Source organism: Podarcis melisellensis (genome assembly GCF_964234715.1).
Source record: "Podarcis melisellensis genome assembly, chromosome: 7".
Classification (NCBI taxonomy): Eukaryota; Metazoa; Chordata; class Lepidosauria; order Squamata; family Lacertidae; genus Podarcis; species Podarcis melisellensis.
In genome coordinates this window covers 56464117-56483190 of record NC_138539.1, presented here as the reverse complement: position 1 = coordinate 56483190, position 19074 = coordinate 56464117, and the positions used below count along the sequence as shown (strand labels likewise).

Sequence of the window (19074 nt, the reverse complement as noted above, 5' to 3'; positions counted from 1 at the left end):
CAAACACAATCCTGTGATCAAACTGCTTTACAAGTATTTCCTGTCAATTCAATTAGCAAGCTCAACAGGAGGGGACAGCATGGAATGAGAGGATTTCTATCAAAGGCATTTTGATCTTATTCCAAAATATGTTGCTAATTATTTTCATAGAAGTATAATTTTGGAAAAGGTGCATCTTACTGCATGGAAGCAACCAAAATAGAAACATTAGCACAACAAATCATGAAATGAGCACAGAGCTTACAAAATGTATTTTTTTATTATTAAATGAAAAGAATCTGTTTTGTAGATCAAATATGAAATAGAATGTACAAAAAACTTTACATCTGTCCTCTCAAAGAAATAAAATGCTATCAGGAATTCGCTAGCAGCAATTCCTTCCAAACACAACACAAAATGCATGAATATGTTTTATGGCAGTACAATACTACACAGAATAGCCTGTGCTAGAACTGCAATTACAGAGAAGTAAAGTTAAAAATCTAAATGGTCTCTCTCTAAAGGATACTAGTCCACAAAGTAACTTAAAAACATGGGAATCAACCTTCATATATTCTCTTAGAAGCAAGTGGCAGGTAGGTTGAGTGCAGTGTTCACAAAGCTTGCATATAGCATTCTCAGTTCCTATACAAATATAAATTGTTCTTTATTTTTATTTTTAAAAATCTTTCTATTTGATAAGAATTCACTGTGAAGAAAACATATCCCGATCAAGATCTTTTGCTTCATCCATGCAATATATTCCTTAGGTATTCTTTCTGAAGCTTGGTACCCAAAGCCGTCATGGCAATAATTTTTTTAATGTTCAGATGCAAATCTTTGTACTAACGTCTCATATAATAAGGTTCTGCAGAGCTCTCACAACATGTCTTTGGCATCACACCAAGTCCCCCTTTAATACTTTTCCTTTAAAAAAGTATATATTCCTTTAGTAAAACACCCTAAAAACATCTTATTTCAGGTTTTGTAAAATAATGCATTATCACCTCCTTTGTTGCTTTGCAAAATATACACCATATTTCAGAGAGGAAAACAGGAAATGCCCACCATTGGAATTCTGAATGGTTGCAAAAAGAAACACATAATTACAAGTCCCCTCCCATATGGAGGTTACATAAAGTCATTCAGTTCGGCTTCCAGTGCTGCCGCCATCTCATCCGCTTCTGAGCTGCTGCCCTCCTCGTCATCATTGCTAGACCCTTTGCTAGATTCACTGGCGCCATCATCTTCATCCAGCTTTCGCTTATGACCCCTACAAATTTGGACACAGAAAACGGACATGATTAAAACAATTTCCTTATGCAGTGATATTTTTTCTAGAAAAAGAGGTGCCAGAACTCACCATGAACACCTCCCTCGTTCTCTTAGAATGGCAATGGTACCCACCTGAGAGGTACCTGAAACAAGTTTCTGTGAGTTTTGGCTTAAAAAAGCTGTGTCGTTAACTGCCTAATAGTGTAGTCTTCAAATGGAAGATGGCAAGCAGCAGAATCCCTCCCCCAAATATTTCAAAGCTTTTACACAGAGAAGAAAGGTCAATCTCTAAGCACATAACATTTTCTAAGTGCTGTATAGAGATTGAAATGACAGCCCCTCACAATATAAGAGACATGAAATAAAAGAGCAAATACAGGGACCAAATCTTAAATATACACAATCTCAGCAGTGACACACACAACCCAGCAGCCTTAGTCCACTGGCGAATGGCAGAAGCCAAAATGTGATTTCTTTTAGGTCTGGAAGCCCAACGAAAGTGTAATAGGGCTGTATTCAAAAGAAAGGCATCACTTGCAGTATGATGATGCACTTAAAAGTTCCGAAACTGAAAATGACTCCCCCCACCTCCCCATTACAGGCTATGATAAATTCAAGTTTCAGGGAGATCACTTTCTACAAATTTTGTAGCAAAGCATTTACTGTCTGACCTTGCCCTATACTGGACAATTAATATGCTCAGGTTTAGAGAGAATTGACCTTGTTATTTTCTTCTTCTTTGTGGTATATTTTGAATTTTTCTGCATTCAATTATCCCTAGAAGCAGAGCCAAGTAATGTCAAACACAAAATACCTATCATAAGAGATGATATGGATGCAACAAACACAGTGTCAAAATCATAGCAATCAAGAAAACCTCACCCTGTTTCACTTCTACCTCCTCTCTGCTGCATCTCCCAACACTGGTGCTCTAATAAATATGCATGTTACTCTCCAATGTCTAAGGAGCCTGTGGTGCATTGCTTTAATACTGTAGGGTAAGGTTTTTTCCAATGAATCTAGGGACACTTCTTAACTTCAGTAGGAATGATAGGATTTTGTATGGGGACTGATTTGTAAATCCGGTGACTGTCCCCGGAAAACGGGGACATCTGGTAACCTTAGGGCATGGAAGTACACGCCCTATAGAAAATTAATTTCCTTGTATAATGGACTCTTGAAACCATAATGCTCCCTTGAGATGCATCAATATTTCCATTTTAGGTTACTGCACTAAACAGAATTAGGACCTGCAAGTTCCTGAAAGCCTTTCCACTCCCCTAGTTAGGAATAAAATTTCATTTATTTGACTCATATTGGTATAGAAAACCAGTTTCACCAACTTTGCTATGAGAGTGTGAACTGTTCTTGCTGGAACTGTAATCACTGCTAATTAATGAGCCACAGAGATGCCAAGTTACAAGTGGCACTACATAATGTTCCGAAATGTAGTCCAAAAAGTCTCTACTGTACTGTCTTGCCAACATAAAAGACAAAATAAAACATGGAAGGTTTGTGCAAGTACTATTCATTACCATTAAGCTGATAGCCAAGATAAATGCGTATTTGTTCCCATGTCTGGCATTTTGCAAAGGGTAAAGCTCATGACACACTTTACATAGCACACAAATTTGCCACTCATTTCCCTTGTGTCGCTTGGAGAATACTATAATGCAGCCTTCAGCAACCTGGTGCCCTCTAGCTGTTTTAGACCACAGTTCCCAACAGCCCCAGCCAGCAGGCCGGTTGGGCAAGGCTGCTATGTCTGAAGGAGGAATGTAAATATGTAAAAACGGTGCATGCATGTGTGTTATACTGAGTAGCCAGAGCTAGTCTTGTCTCCAAACATTATAGGTGTTCTTTGAGGCACTGGGTGAATGAGCCTAAAACCTGCACGTTGCCTAAATGTAAATTGGCCCCAATACCTCCTCCACTGTCTAGTAGTGGATGGCAAATGGTGGGGAAAATCCCACGCTGCACTGTGGGTTTTGTACTACCTCCAGTATCAGTGTGCCTCTGAATATCAGTTGCTAATCTATGGCCTTTTAAGCTGTGTGTGTGCTGGATAACGTTATTTTTTGTGGTATGTATTTTTGTGTTTTTATATTGTAAACTGCCCTGTGATCATCAGATAAAGGGAGGTATGGAAATTATAACAACAACAACAACAACAACAACAACAACAACAACAACAACATTGCAGTGGGGTCATATAGAATCCTATACAGTGGTACCTTGGGTTAAGAACTTAATTTGTCCTGGAGGTCCATTCTTAACCTGAAACTGTTCTTAACCTGAAGCACCACTTTAGCTAATGGGGCCTCCCGCTGCCGCCACTGTGCAATTTCTGTTCTCATTCTGAAGCAAAGTTCTTAACCCAAGGTACTATTTCTGGGTTAGCGGAGTCTGTAACCTGAAGCATCTGTAACCTGAGGTACCGCTGTAATTGCAAAGATGGAAGGGACCACATGGGTCATCTAGTCCACCCCCCCCGCAATACAGGCATTTTTTTGCCCAAGGTGGGCGTAAATCCATGACCCTGAGAATCAGAGTCTCATGCTCTACCAAGTGAGCTATCCCAAAGCTGCCTGTGAGAACAGAATGCTGAACTAGATGGGTCTTTGGTCTTCTCCAACAGACCTTCCCTTTGAGTCTCTGATGCTTAACATGAGGAATAGTACTGACTTTCAGAAAGGAGAGGCTAACTCCCTCTGTTTAAAAAAGCCACACCAGTTAAGAGCCGAACTCAAACTGCCAATTAGTTTGGCTCAATCACCCCCTGCCCTCCCTGTTTTCTATCCAAAACATGACTTGTAAAAGGTGGGAGGAACCACCAGCAGGGGATATTTTCATTACCTACTGTGATTCTAGTAATACAATGGAAGCTTCAGAGCATGCTCAGAAGCTTTTCATCACTTCAGAGAACTATAGTTCAATTCATTCTGGCAGAATCTATTCTACTCTTTTCCTTTCTGCCCCTCAGAAAAGAATATGAGATTTCCTCCCCTGACTGTCAGGAATCAAGCAAGAGGAAGAGAATAAGAAGAACTGGGAAACAGCAAAGGCTTGTTTTCATTCTACACTTCCCATTTCCTAGTGCAGCACACACAGCATATTTCTTCTTCATACTCTTATGTACCCTGAGAAGTCCTATATCCTCTTCCCAACAGAATTAGTGAGAATTAGTGAGCTGGGCACATGCTTCTCCACCTTGCTGTCTCCTTCCTGTGTGTCAAGCATGCTAAAAAGCAAGTGACAGCACAGAAGGAAAGGAAGCTTAATGGTGTACATCTTCTGACACAAGTACATACTGATTGCAGTTAAATACTTTCCTGGGAAATCCAAGGGAAAATAATGTCTCCTGATGTAACTCAAATATTGTTTTTAATTATCCTGAGGTGCAATCATGCTAGTGTAGCTCTGGGAGGATGCTGCAAAGGCTCACATACTTGCATATTTCAGGTGTGTACACTCTTAGATCAGCTCCTTACAAAAGATGCAGGAAATATTGCCACAATCAGACACCAATATACCTAGCGCGAGAAATGCAATTAACACCTTAATTGAGGTCCTTTAATATTTTGCTCATAAAGGTTTTCACAATCAAATCTCCCTTAACAATATTTTTTCTTTCCTCTGAGTCCCTACAACAAGCAAGGAACATAGTGATGAAATGATAATAAAAATGTATTAAAAAATTGATTAATGGAAATTATCCCAAGTAACGAAAAAATGAGCGGGACGCGGGTGGCGCTGTGGGTTAAAGCCTCAGCGCCTAGGACTTGCCGATCGAAAGGTCGGCGGTTCGAATCCCTGCGGTGGGGTGCGCTCCCGCTGCTCGGTCCCAGCGCCTGCCAACCTAGCAGTTCGAAAGCACCTCCGGGTGCAAGTAGATAAATAGGGACTGCTTACCAGCGGGAAGGTAAACGGCGTTTCCGTGTGCGGCTCTGGCTCGCCAGAGCAGCGATGTCACGCTGGCCACGTGACCCGGAAGTGTCTCCGGACAGCGCTGGCCCCTGGCCTCTTAAGTGAGATGGGCGCACAACCCCAGAGTCTGTCAAGACTGGCCCGTACGGGCAGGGGTACCTTTACCTTTACCTTTACCTAACGGAAAAATGATAGGTTCATGGCTTGTTAAAACAGCACTCCCACGCCCTGTACAGCATTTTATGAGAACGGCTTTACTTGCCTTATCTCCAGTTGTTGTTCTTTAAAAGTGACCTTTAATGGCCCCTCTGTCTCCTTCTCTATCAAAAAGAGCTGATCCTTCCTTTGCAACATGTCAGGAGAATCACAGGGAATGAGAGCTGTTCATATTTGGGTCTAGAGCTGGGATTGTGGCCACAGTTTGCCCATATGCGATTTACAGAAACAACGATGAATAACAAATGCTCACATAACTGAGATTCTGCCTCTGTCTTTATATCTTCCTTGAGTAGAAAAGAGCTCTGTATATTAATTGTAGTACTTAACTTTATCCTAATAAAAATAAACATGATAATAAAATGTTTGCCCACAGCAGCAGTCTTCAATGTATTCAGACATAAACATCCCTGTTTAATTTCTATTACTATATTTAATTGTCTTCCCTTAGGGGGTTTCTTGGATCTCTTCACATTAAATCTCTGGTGCTGCAATATATGATGGAAGCACCTGGGAGTAAGACCCACTGAATTCAGTGGCTTACTTCTGAATAGACATGTATACAATTGCACTGCTATTTTCTAACTTACTATTGTATAAAACAAAAATATCTGAAGAAGTGTGCATGCACACGAAAGCTCATACCAAGAACTAACTTAGTTGGTCTTTAAGGTGCTACTGGAAGGAATTTTTTTTTTTTTGTTTTGACTATGGCAGACCAACATGGCTACCTATCTGTTACTATTGTATGTGTTTTGATGTATAACTGATTTCATCTATATATGCATGGATTCACTTCAGTCAATCCCCATGGTACAATTCAGGGCATATTACACTGAAAGAAACTAGTCCAACATCAGTGTGCAGACATTTTAAGTGTTTACTTTTGTGCCAAAGAGCCATTAAACATTATAGTGGTCAGGATTAATGCACTTCAGTTATTACAAAGAGCTGAATGGTACATTTTAGAGTTCATTAGGAAAACTATGTTAGATGCATTTCTGATATCATGAACAACTTTTGTATACTACAGATTACCAAGGCTCATTTTAAAACCTAGTGGTTTTTTAAAATAAAAATGGAGTTATAAAAGCATTCCACAATAAATGTTACTTGGAATCACTTGGAATCAGTACAATACATAGAATACTTAACGTATTAGCTTGCCTGACACAGATTACAACAGGCTACAAAAAGAGAGCAGGAAAAAGCAAATAACATGTTGCTAAGGGTCAGTGAACAGGCTTGATTAGTTTTCCTGAAAAAGCAAATCTCCATTTCAGACTAACTTATTTAAAAACCTATGCAGCCCCACAACTCATGGCAAAAATACTTCAACACAGCAAACAATAGATGGGGTCTGTTCCTAACATATTTGGGTGGCTTAATTATGCTATGTCACACACTGCAAAAAATGGGGAAACATTCTAGCACCATATGCCAATCCTATCCTCACCTTGAGATCATGTTATCATGACACACTTCCTTAGCAGGGCTGACCCAAACATCAGATTGAGACAGTCACGTGCTGAGGTGCTCAGAGCCAGGAGAGTTGTGTGTGTCACATGATCAGCTCCATATGCCCTAAGCTAGTCTGCTACCCTCTGAATCAATGGAGAAGGCTGTCTCATAATCACTGTTAAAGTAAGATTCAAGTGTCTATCTAGTTGCTTTCTGCACACAGAATGGAAAGACGAGGGCGCAATCTTGCCTTTGCCCCTGGCAGCAAGTAATATTGGGGTACTCCGGTTTCTTTGTAATACTTTACAACATCAGGTTTTGTTTTGGGTATTTTATTTTTGTTAGCTCCCAAAAGCTACCCTTGTCAAAATCCCAGGCTTAATTTAACACTATGTCTACTGTCACTATCTATCATTCTGTAGTTTTTGACATATAATTAACCTAAATAGCAGCTGTGTCAATTAGATAGCACATCAGAGTTAAATACAAGCTGGTAACGGTAGGGGGGTGGGAAGTGTTCCTTGCATATACCTTTGACAACTTTCATTGTACTTTTCATATAATAGCAATGGATACTGAAAAGGTATTTCCATGCTTATTTTAGTGTCTTGTTTCTAAGAAAATCCCAGAGCTTGTATTATATTGCTTTTCACGACATGTTCCCAGAAAGAGCTTGAATAAGAATTTGAGTTTGCACTTGGCAAAACTGTTTCAGTCTCAGTTGTTCTTGGATTCATTAGGAGGCCTTGGAGAAGCTAGTTATTAGTTTCAACTTTCTGTTTCAAAGGCTGTATGATACTCAATTACCTGTTAGGACTACAATGTGAATGAAAGACACTGGGTAGTATAAAAGTATCTAGTTATTTTAACTGGTTTTTCTACATCGTACAAGAACTTTTTTTAAAAAGAGGTCTGTGAAAATATCCAGATTTTGGAAATAGAAAATTAACCTGAAATATGGTAATCATGTTACCTTCATGTAAAGTACCTGACATTTTGTTGTCAATGCGACATGGAGCTTGCATAATACTTCAAACAAAAGTCACAGCCAAACAGCTTGTTGTTATGTCTTGGGATAATTCTAGCAATTTTAAATTCAAGGTTCAGATGGGAATCTGTGTATGAGAGATTGACAAGCCATCTCAGTCCTACTCAGCATTCAAGTAGCAGGAATAATTTTATCTAATTTAGTCTACAGAATGGGGAAAGTGGCAATCTATTGTAAGCTAGCATTTTGGTTGCCTGTTCCTACTACAATTCCTGCTCAAGTCCCTGATTGCATACTACTTTGATGGGACTCCTAAAATGTATTGTGAAATTTTAAAGAGAAATACATTGCTGCTTCCATAGCCAAGAAAACTATTCTGAGGAACCAGCGTAGGCAGCATCAATATTAATCAATAAGGCCACCTTTCACTAAAAAAGAGTCAAAGATCCATTAAATGAACAAACCTAACACTGTTAGGATATGGTCCAATTACACTAGCTGTCTTTATGGGTATTATAAAGGAATCCATACATAGCACACCATTTTTTTGTTTCTGATCTTAAAAACTTACAAACTCCGCTAACCTGGAACAGTTACCTAGAGTTGAGAACTTTGCCCCACGATGAGAACGGAAATCGTGTGTCGGTGGCGCAGTGGCAGCAAGAGGCCCCATTAGCCTCTAGTTAAGAACAGTTTCAGGTTAAGAATGGACCTCCGGAATGAATTAAATTCATAACTAGAGGTACCATTGTACTTCTAAGCCTCAACCTCAGAACAAAACAATGGCTACATTCACAGGGGTTAAATAGGGGAAGCAAACATGGTGGCCTCCAGGTGTAACTCTCATCAGCCCCAGCCAGCACATAGGGATGATGGGAGTTGTAGTCCACAATGAGATTGGTTAGCATTGAATAATGGTATAGAAATGCAAGTATAAATGTTGGGCGCATGTGTTCCATCCACACTCTATTCCCATTCCTTCTTTATCTTGCCTACAACAACTGAATCCTCTTCACTCTCTCACTGCAAGGATAGCAGTTAGGTTAGGGAGAGATGGCGAGAAGGACCTCCCTTCTATTTCAGATCATTCTTTGAGATTGCCTATTATCTCTGAACATTTTGATTCTAACCTAAGGGCACAGGTTTATTTGTTTCCAAACAATGAAACGGGAGCAACACAGGACGACAGGGCTTATAAAACAAAACTTTTCTTCATTTTTAAAAATGCAGATTTCACTTAATGTCCTGTCAGAAGAAGCCCTGTGCAAGGACAGCTGCTTGTGCAGCAGGGCTTCCCCCCACCCCCTGGTACAGTTCAAAAAAATGGCTTGGGATGTGCGGGAATCCCTAGAACAATGTGTGGGACAGGGGTATAATTCTGTCTGGCAAGCTGGTATGGTTGCGCAGATGGAATGATTTGAAGAGCACAACATTGAATCCCACCCCCTATCTTGATTATCTAAAAGGGGGTTTTGAATCTCCCTACCCTGAAAACCCCCTAAAATGTGCTCCGGATAAAGGACACTCATGATCAGTTTTGTTGTTGTTTAGTCGTGTCCGACTCTTTGTGACCCCATGGACCAGAGCACGCCAGGCACTCCTGTCTTCCACTGCCTCCCGCAGTTTGGTCAAACTCATGCTGGTAGCTTTGAGAACACTGTCCAACCATCTCATCCTCTGTCGTCCCCTTCTCCTTGTGCCCTCAATCTTTTCCAACATCAGGGTCTTTTCCAGGGAGTCTTCTCTTCTCATGAGGTGGCCAAAGTATTGGAGCCTCAGTTTCAGGATCTGTCCTTCCAGTGAGCACTCAGGGCTGATTTCCTTAAGAATGGATAGGTTTGATCTTCTTGCAGTCCACGGGACTCTCAAGAGTCTCCTCCAACACCATAATTCAAAAGCATCAATTCTTCAGTGATCAGCCTTCTTTATGGTTCAGCTCTCACTTCCATAGTCAGTAGATCAGTAGAAATTCCCAAAAATGACTAGGAAAAATGTTCCTACTGTGATTAGCACTCCCCCCTCTCCATCATTCTTTTTGCTGGCATTGCCTTTTTCTGTGAAGCAATCACTGTTTGGAGTTTTATTCGGCATCTTTTTGCCACGTCTGACCTTCACACATGCCACGACTATTGTCTCAAAGCCAAGTCATACTGAAGCTAACAACACTCAAGATCAAGCTATGATAAAAGGGTCTTTTAAAGTTCTCTTTAAACCCATGAGAGCTTTCCTTATATAACTGGAACAACTTTGACAGCACTGGAGTCTCAGGACATTAAGAAGATAAGACATATTTACGCAGTATTAAAATAAAAAGAGAGAAAATATTTTTGAAGCAACATAGCACTTAAAGTTCAAGTCATATTAACTGTACTTTTTATTCAAAGCAGGAAGTAAACTCACTATTTAGCATTGATGTAATGCTAAGATGGGGACACAGGTGGCGCTGTGGGTTAAAGCCTCAGCGCCTAGGACTTGCTGATCGAAAGGTCGGCGGTTCGAATCCCTGCTGCGGGGTGCGCTCCCGCTGCTCGGTCCCAGTGCCTGCCAACCTAGCAGTTCGAAAGCACCTCCGGGTGCAAGTAGATAAATAGGGACCGCTTACCAGCGGGAAGGTAAACGGCGTTTCCGTGTGCAGCTCTGGCTCGCCAGAGCAGCGATGTCACACTGGCCATGTGACCCGGAAGTGTCTCCGGACAGCGCTGGCCCCTGGCCTCTTAAGTGAGATGGGCGCACAACCCCAGAGTCTGTCAAGACTGGCCCGTACGGGCAGGGGTACCTTTACCTTTACCTAATGCTAAGATGATAGGCATTGTAGAGAAGTAATAATTCCTGCCCTAAGGTCTAATAATATTCATGAGACAGAAAGTAGCAAAAAAGGGGATACTTGGCCATAGATTTATAATTAGAAGTAGAGACAGGATTGGGAAGAGTGACATGGGAGTGGAGGAGGTAAAATAAATACACTTCAGAAAAGACTTTTGACTATGGAGGAGGAACTTGGATGAAACTACATTCTCCAGCAGTGACAGAAATATTATAAGCTTAAATTTCATTGCTCTGTTTCAGACATCAGCAAGACACCTAGGAATGTTATGCTGGGATGACAGTGAGGAGGAGAGCAGGAATGGGAGAGGAGACATGACATGACAGAAAACTAGACATCAGCAAGTAGCAGCAAAACACATGAGAGTGAATCAACAATTTTGAGAGCCGTGACAGATGAATGAAGGGGGTAAGGACTGTGGCACATATGAAAATAAGGAAAGATGATGTGGTGGATCAACTGAAGCGTAGAATAAAGAAATCAGCTTTTGGCATATCACACATGCCAAAAACGCTGTAGTTTTTAGTGCATTTCCAGAATGGCTGCACTATTTATATTAGGCAGAGAGTTTGAAATCAGGGGTGAGGAGTTCTAATCCTCTTTTTGTCTTCGAGTAGGAACTACTGAATATCTGAGCTGGCCCTAGTAGTTTATCACTTTAAAGAATTAAGAATTTGGAACTCATGGGCAAAGCTCTACTAAGTATAAAAAACAGTTTTGCACCTGTATTTTTTGTTCAACAACAAAAAAGAAAAATGCCTAAGAAAGATGAAAGAATATTTTAAATCTATCACTTGAGCACCATGCATACTTTAAATCGTACTATCCTCTGTCAAGTGATATCAATGCAGTAAAAAACTTAGTAGAATTCAAAGGTTAGATACTTTGTACAGATAGTGAAATTCTCTAGGGTTAAATCAAAGGGGATATAAGTCATCATGCTCACATTCATGACCTAGAAAGAAAAACTAGGTATGGTTTTCTTAACTATCCTGCTGCAACTAGAGTGGTTTGGGAATGTTACAGTAGAGTAACATTCTAACTATGTTTTATCTAACTATCTAACTATGTATCTAACTATGTTTTGGCTTTTGTCTCTTTTTGTCTCTGAAAATCTTCCAGCTAAAAAATGTGTTTATACAGGAAATAACATTATTTTGACGCAGATATATTTTATCTGCGTTAAGTTCCAGGAAAGAATTTGACCTCCATTCTCATTGTAAAAGCACAATAGAAATATTGATTAACAGACATTTCCAGAGTTCTGTTGCATATATGCACTTTTAGAATTTATTCATCACCCATTCATTACTACAATATGAAAAATGACCCAGACAATTTATAATATGGGTGCATTTTTCCTGTAAAAGAATGGTTCCCTGCTTATGAATTCATGAATCACGGCTAGTGCCCTATATACCACCGTATGGTTTTTCCTGCATCCAAGATCTATTAAATTACTTGAAAGGAAAAGGAACGACTTGCTATTATTGGGGTTGGTAGTGTATATGCCATTGTTTTATGAAGCTCTTAAATCCCGGCATCTCTTCCTGTGATCTTTACTTGTCCAGCTCTACCACTTTTAGCTGTCCCTCAACAACTCTTGCTCTAATACTATGACCTTCCTTCCTTCCTTCCTCCTTCCCCCGGAACTGCTTTTAAAGAAAACTTTCTTTACCTGCTTACTCTCCTTTCTCTGTTGCCTCCCTTGGAAGTGAGCTCCTATGATTAAGGACCAACTGAGCAATCCATGCTGTTACATGCCTAGTTTGATCCTATATGACATGACGGGGAGGGTGGGGAGAAGCTGTGCAGGGGGAATCAGGAGGAAACGTGAGATTAAAAAACTAATAAATTTTAAAAAGTGCCCAGCCTAAATAGCTTCCTGTTCATATTCCTGGGTGAAAAGTGCTCAGCTGCCTACAACTTACAGAATTAGCCTTCCATATCAATAGTTCATTCCTGCGGTCTCTTTGGATAACTTGGCCAGGTTATAAAAGGCAAGAAATGACACTATTTGAAAATCCTATTAAACATCTTGAGAAACAAAACATCAAACCAATGTAGTCTTGACTGGATTGTATAACAGCAAAATTGGGAGTCTGATGCAGTGTAGTATGTAGGACAATGACCTAAGAGTATTTTTCTTATTGAAGAGGATGCTATGAAACGTTTTGTCCAAAATGAGGTTTTGCAGCCCATTGTAAATCATAACAGTATTATTCATGAGCTTGCATCCCATCAAGTTGTAGATCTATGGAAACTGTCAAGTGATAGAAGAAAGAAAAATGTATAGACAACAGACGGTGAAGTTAATAAATTGTTCTGGTGGAATACATTTGTCTTCCTTAGAAATAGCCTTTAGAGGCTATATATAGGTAACTTTTTGGTATAAGGACACTGGCAGAGAAAAGTGCAAGAGAATCTCATCCGTCTTCTCTTTTTCAGCAATTTCTTTGAAGTTTCTGACAACAGGTGAGTCTTTTTTTTTTTTTAATATGGTACTTATGACTCTTGCTGCTATTTATTTGACCACTGTTGAAATTGCAAACACTCATAACATTGCGTGTGGAGGAGAATCCATGTGTAATTCTCATGAGATAACCTTCTGTTCCATCTGATGCTGCACTCTTAATTCTGCAGAGAAATTATGGAAGCATCTCAACTTAAGAGGAATGGGGAGGAACTACCCACATGGAGAAGCATCGTAGATATTTTCCATTCCCAAGCTCTTTGAGAAACTCCCAAGAGCTCATGGGGAATGTGCATGTTCCAACATATCTTGGAAGATCCATAATGTATTCCCTGTTTTTTTGTTTTCAAAAAACTAGTGCTTAATGAACTCTGACCTGGTTCAGATTAATAAATAATTAAAATATAAGAAAGTAATAATAAGTTCTATTATTGAGCAAATGCAGCTAAATGTAATAAATAAATGTTGTATCTTATTATGGAGAAGACTGACGTGTTTCTAACTTTGTATACTACACAGGTGGTAAAAAGGAAAACAGTCAGGAGTTATAGTCAAAAAGCACATGCATTTCATGTGCATGAACAATGAAGTAGTATGTTCTAAGAAATGTTGAAGTGAATTCATTATTTTGAGAAATGAGAGACTAGAGCAGTAATCCTATGGCAAGATCTGCTGGGCTGAGCAGCTTAATGTGCAACCGATCTTTGGCTCAGCTGGCTGATTCCCAGGTTGGCCAGTGTTAAGTCTGGCTCAGCAGAAGATATGCTGGCATAATGTGCTCATTCCAGCCTCAGTTGACTGAACCAAAGCTGGTGTAAGTACCTAAAAAGTGGTGTTCTGCAGATGGAACCAGAGGGGGAGGGGAACCTAGGCTGGATCCTAGGCCCATTCAGTTCCATCATGTGACCTGGCAAGCTGGCACTGAACACTATTTTAAAGGCTTGTTTTCCCTCTGCCAGACTTGAGCGGCTGCTGCTGCCTTGCTACTGAGCCGGGTTTGGATCTGGTGTAACTTTATGCCAGCTGAACTTACCCTGGCGTGCTTTACATCAGCTCTGTGTGCAAAGGATTACTCACTATGCAAATAGCTGTAACTTTTCACAGAGGTTTGCCAAATCTCTTAAGATATGCAGAACTGGTTTTAGATGGAACAGCTAGCAAAGACTACCCTTAAAAAATGTAAAGGATCCTACTTGTGAATTATGATTTTAAACTCCCTAGATGTTTCAGAAGCTGCACCTGTCATCTTCACTTATGGGTTTATTAGATTTCTGTAGGTAAAAAAGCATAAGGGAGGCTCTGAAGGTCTGTGCACAGAGCTGTTAATAAGAGTGCATGCTTTACAGTGCATGATAATTGGTAGTTTGGGGTCAAGCTAGCAGTCATGAGAGAATTGTTGCCACTGTTAAGGGTACACATCTTATAGGTTTGAGTAATTTTATGTATTTATTATAGAAGCTGTATTGTGTGCCATATTATTGCCCTGACAGCCAGTACTATAATTTAGAGACCTGAAAAAGCACAGCATTTGCATATCATCTGACCAAGCAAGCATTCATTTCTACAATAGATGTTAATAATATTTAACATGGCAGGAAACCTGGATAATATTCAAAGATGTAGATTTATTTGGTAAAAGCGCCAGTGTTTCATGTTCTGAATATTTAAACTACAATGTCTTCTAAAATTTAAAAAGCAAACCTGTGCTCAGTTTTGTAGGGAACTCCTGCAGACTTTAGCCAAAAAGCAAAACGGATAAGTCTTCAATCTTGTAGTCATACCTTGGTTCTCGAATGGAATCTGTTCCGGAAGTCCATTAGACTTCTGAAAACATTTGAAAACCAAGGCACAGCTTCTGATTGGCTGCAGGAGCTTCCTGCACTCAATCAGAAGCCACATCAGACATTCGGGTTCCAAAGAACATTCACAAACGTTGGGAGCCAAAACGTTCGAGTCACAAGGCATTCGCGAACCAAGGTACGACTGTATATGCATAGAATTAAGCCCCACAAAACAAATTGGGACTTGACTTTGAGGAATCATAAACCAGGACTGCACTCTTTTGAGTGTGAAATTTTCTAGTCCAAACTTCACCTCGGTCCTAACTTATACAGTGGCCATAGGTAAGGCACCATTTTCTCAGCCTTGGCTGTTACCACTGCAATATAGGTATAGGTAAAGGTAAAGGTACCCCTGCCCGTACGGGCCAGTCTTGACAGACTCTGGGGTTGTGCGCCCATCTCACTTAAGAGGCCAGGGGCTAGCGCTGTCCGGAGACACTTCCGGGTCACGTGGCCAGCGTGACAAAGCTGCATCTGGCGAGCCAGAGCCGCACACGGAAACGCCGTTTACCTTCCTGCTGGTAAGCGGTCCCTATTTATCTACTTGCACCCGGGGGTGCCTTCGAACTGCTAGGTTGGCAGGCGTTGGGACCGAGCAACGGGAGCGCACCCCGCCGCGGGGATTCGAACCGCCGACCTTTCGATCGGCAAGCCCTAGGCGCTGAGGCTTTTACCCACAGCACCACCCGCGTCCCGCAATATAGGTATAATACTGCCCTAACCTTAAAGGGTTGCTATAAGTATTACCGAGACAGTGACTTCATTCAGATGCAACAGTAAACTATGATTTAGCATTATATGAATGAATCTCAGGGTCATGCATTTCTCCTCTTCCCTGCTGCTGCCACAAGATTGCAGGCATTCCCTCTCAGTTTATCAACAGGCAATTCTGAACGTTATCATAAACTATGGTTTACTGTGACAGTAATAAGCAGCTGCAAGCCTTGGGTTCATGCACTTTGTTTCTTGCTCTTCTAGCATAGCTGAAATAAGAGATCAGAGGCTTTTGCATCTGATTTTATATGTATAGAAACTGCACTTTAACATTCATCTACACCCAAGGAACTGTAGTTAATGTAAGCCACGGTTATTTCATCCAAGTTCCAGGATCTTCAGACTTTCTTATGCATACTGGCAGAAAAGCTTTGGAAGTCTGTTACATAATTTTTATATGCACTTTAAAGAAGTAGTAGGTGAAAGAAATATAATGCAGAGAACACCAACACTATTCATTTTAATAAGGTAAAGAGCACATACCTGGGTACACTGCCTGTCAAGCTTCTTTCACTTGAAGATGTCGAAGCAGGTCTCTCTTCTATTTTTACATTTACAGTTTCTTTTGCTTTACTCTGTGGTGCTGCCTTTCCATCTCCTGTCTTCTTTTTTTCACTGTCGCTGTCGTCACTGCCTTCTCCCAATATGTCATCAACCTGCCAAATGATCAAGCATTAGTAATGACACAACAGTTTAGCAGAACAATTGCACAATGACTGCATATCCGTATCAATGACTTTCTGATGCATCTTTTAAAATTCCAAGCTTCTCAGAGCAGCATAAGGCAATACATAAATTAATGCAACAGTCAAATGAGAATAGAATACTGAGCAATTACATCTGGGGAAAAAGAGTATCTGCATTTTAATTTAATGTTTTAAATTGGATAAAACTGAATTAAATCAAATGCCCCAATACAAATGCCCCTTTGCCCCAATACTAGGTATGGAAAGCAAGCTACAGGAGAAGTTTCAATATGCACATGTTCTTGTTGATGTGTGGGGCATCAATAAATAATGATTGACTACTTCCAAATCATAGTTGTTTAAAATTAATAGAAAACTCTTGAAAAAGGAAGAGTATATGACGGGATAGAGTGAGAGAGAATTATACCCCCTATATAGAGACCTATATCTATATATATATAGGCTCCAATACTTTGGCCACCTCATGAGAAGAGAAGACTCCCTGGAAAAGACCCTGATGTTGGGAAAGATGGAGGGCACAAGGAGAAGGGGACGACAGAGGATGAGATGGTTGGATAGTGTCTTCGAAGCTACAAACATGAGTCTGACCAAACTGCGGGAGGCAGTGGAAGACAGAAGTGCCTGGAGTGCTCTGGTCCATGGGGTCAAGAAGAGTCGGACACGACTAAACGACTAAACAACAACAACAACATATATATATATATATATAGAGAGAGAGAGAGAGAACCAGAAAATATATGTAGTGAGAGATAGAGTCTGAAAAAACTCTTTAAAAGTTTTATCCACAACTTCTAAAGCATCCTTTTCTTTCAGGTTGTAGGAATGCTTTAATCAAAGACAGAAAAACTTCAAAGCACCATATTTTTTGGATTGACAGAGCAAACTAGCACAGCAAGTAGGAGGTATTTGTCTAAAGTGGTATCCCATTGATGCTGCAATCATAATTATACGTACTATGAAGTTACCTCCTCTGACTTCAGTAAAATTTCAGAATAAATGTGCTTACGATTGGACTACTGAGACAAAAAAGCCTGTGTTCACATTCTAGAGCTTGATATGACTGATACTCTATTATGGATTAACATCTAAGGCATATTTTCTAATGTAAGTGTCAGGGAACTGCCATCGGAACGAGAGGAGGAGGCGAGGCTCCACGACGATGCTGGAGAGGGGCCAAGTAGGGAGAGAGGCAGGTCTCCTGTTGGGGAAGAAAATCAGCACAACACCAGGGATGGAGGGGGGCCAATGGGGGAAGCAGAGAGCAGGCTCAGAGACTCTTCACTGGACACCAGCAGGGAGATCACAGGTCCTCCGCTACCCACGCTACCCGCGCAGGGAGAGTAGGAGGAGACTGGGCGTCAAACAACTTTTATGTTGGAAAAGGTTGAAGAAATGCCCAGATTCTGCCAGCGACTGAACAGCCACGAAGTGAGGGGCTGTCCAGACAGGAACGGTTTAACCAGGCCACCTAGCCAGGAGTGGCGGCAACTTACACACGAGCAACCCCATATAACCATTACAGTAAGTAATAAAAGTATCCAAAGCTGAAGGAACAGGGATATAATAATACATGTTTGGAGAGAAATGTTTGCAATAACTTGTAATTCCATGTTGTACATATAGGCAATGGCGAAAAACATTATTTGTTGCTATGATTAAATTCAACTGGAGGTCATACTGAGGAAAAGAAAAGTGTGGAATTATGTAATGAGATCTAAGAATTTTTCTGTTAGCCCTAAATGAAAAGCAGCTACTATGATTCCTAACAAAAAAAATGTTTTATTAGATTACAACATACAACGTTGTACACACATAAAATACAATACATCCAAAGTAATATCCCAGAAACCAAATAAGTAGTTATCCCATACAACTATTTGTGTAGACAAGAATGTAGTTTATATTAACCAAAAAGTATTATATGTATCATTTTAGTCACATAGATAAAAAAGCTGTACTGATCAGTTCTAAAAGAGTCTTTATCCTTTAAACCTAGTGCCAATTTTATTTTGTTAGACAATTTCCCCACAAGTGCTTAATAATAATAATAATAATAATTTATTTATACCCCACCCATCTGGCTGAGTTTCCCCAGCCACTCTTTCCCCAGACAAACTTTACTATTATTTATTAAATTTGTGTATCGCCCTATACCCACAGGTCTCAGGGAGGTTCAAAGAAGCATTCTCCAAATTCTTGCTGCATCTTGTTATTACAAACCTGGCCACTAGTAAAAGAGAACTTATTAAAGCTTTAAACCAGGCATACGCAAACTCTGGCGCTCCAGATGTTTGGGACCACAATTGCCATCATCCCTAGCTAACAGAACCAGTTGTCAGGGATGATGGGAATTGTGGTCCCAAACATCTGGAGGGCCGGAGTTTGCCTATGCCTGCTTTAAACTGTAAGTACCTCCCATGAAAAGACCGAGCAGTGCCAGCTGTGGACATTCAAAGGCATTTTGTTTGGTAATTGCTTTTATTTCAACAAATATTTTCTATCAGAACTGAGGTCCATGCCCACCATGTATGTTGATTAGAGTATAGCAATACACTGTCGATAAAGAAGTTGTGGTGGAAGATAATTCATGTTGCTTGAAACTGCAAAGT

General features: G+C 40.4%; 1 protein-coding gene across 1 annotated transcript in view; it reads right to left on the bottom strand.

Moving 5' to 3' along the window:
• Positions 1-240: 240 nt before the first annotated feature.
• CTDP1 (CTD phosphatase subunit 1) overlaps positions 241-19074 on the bottom strand; it is a 48803-nt gene continuing 29969 nt past the window's right edge. The window contains exons 12-13 of the mRNA XM_081919444.1: positions 16242-16414; positions 241-1252 (exon numbers count right to left, since the gene is read on the bottom strand). Coding sequence (XP_081775570.1) covers positions 1111-1252; positions 16242-16414 — 315 coding nt within the window. The 3' untranslated portion in view covers positions 241-1110. The remainder of the gene's footprint in view (positions 1253-16241; positions 16415-19074) is intronic.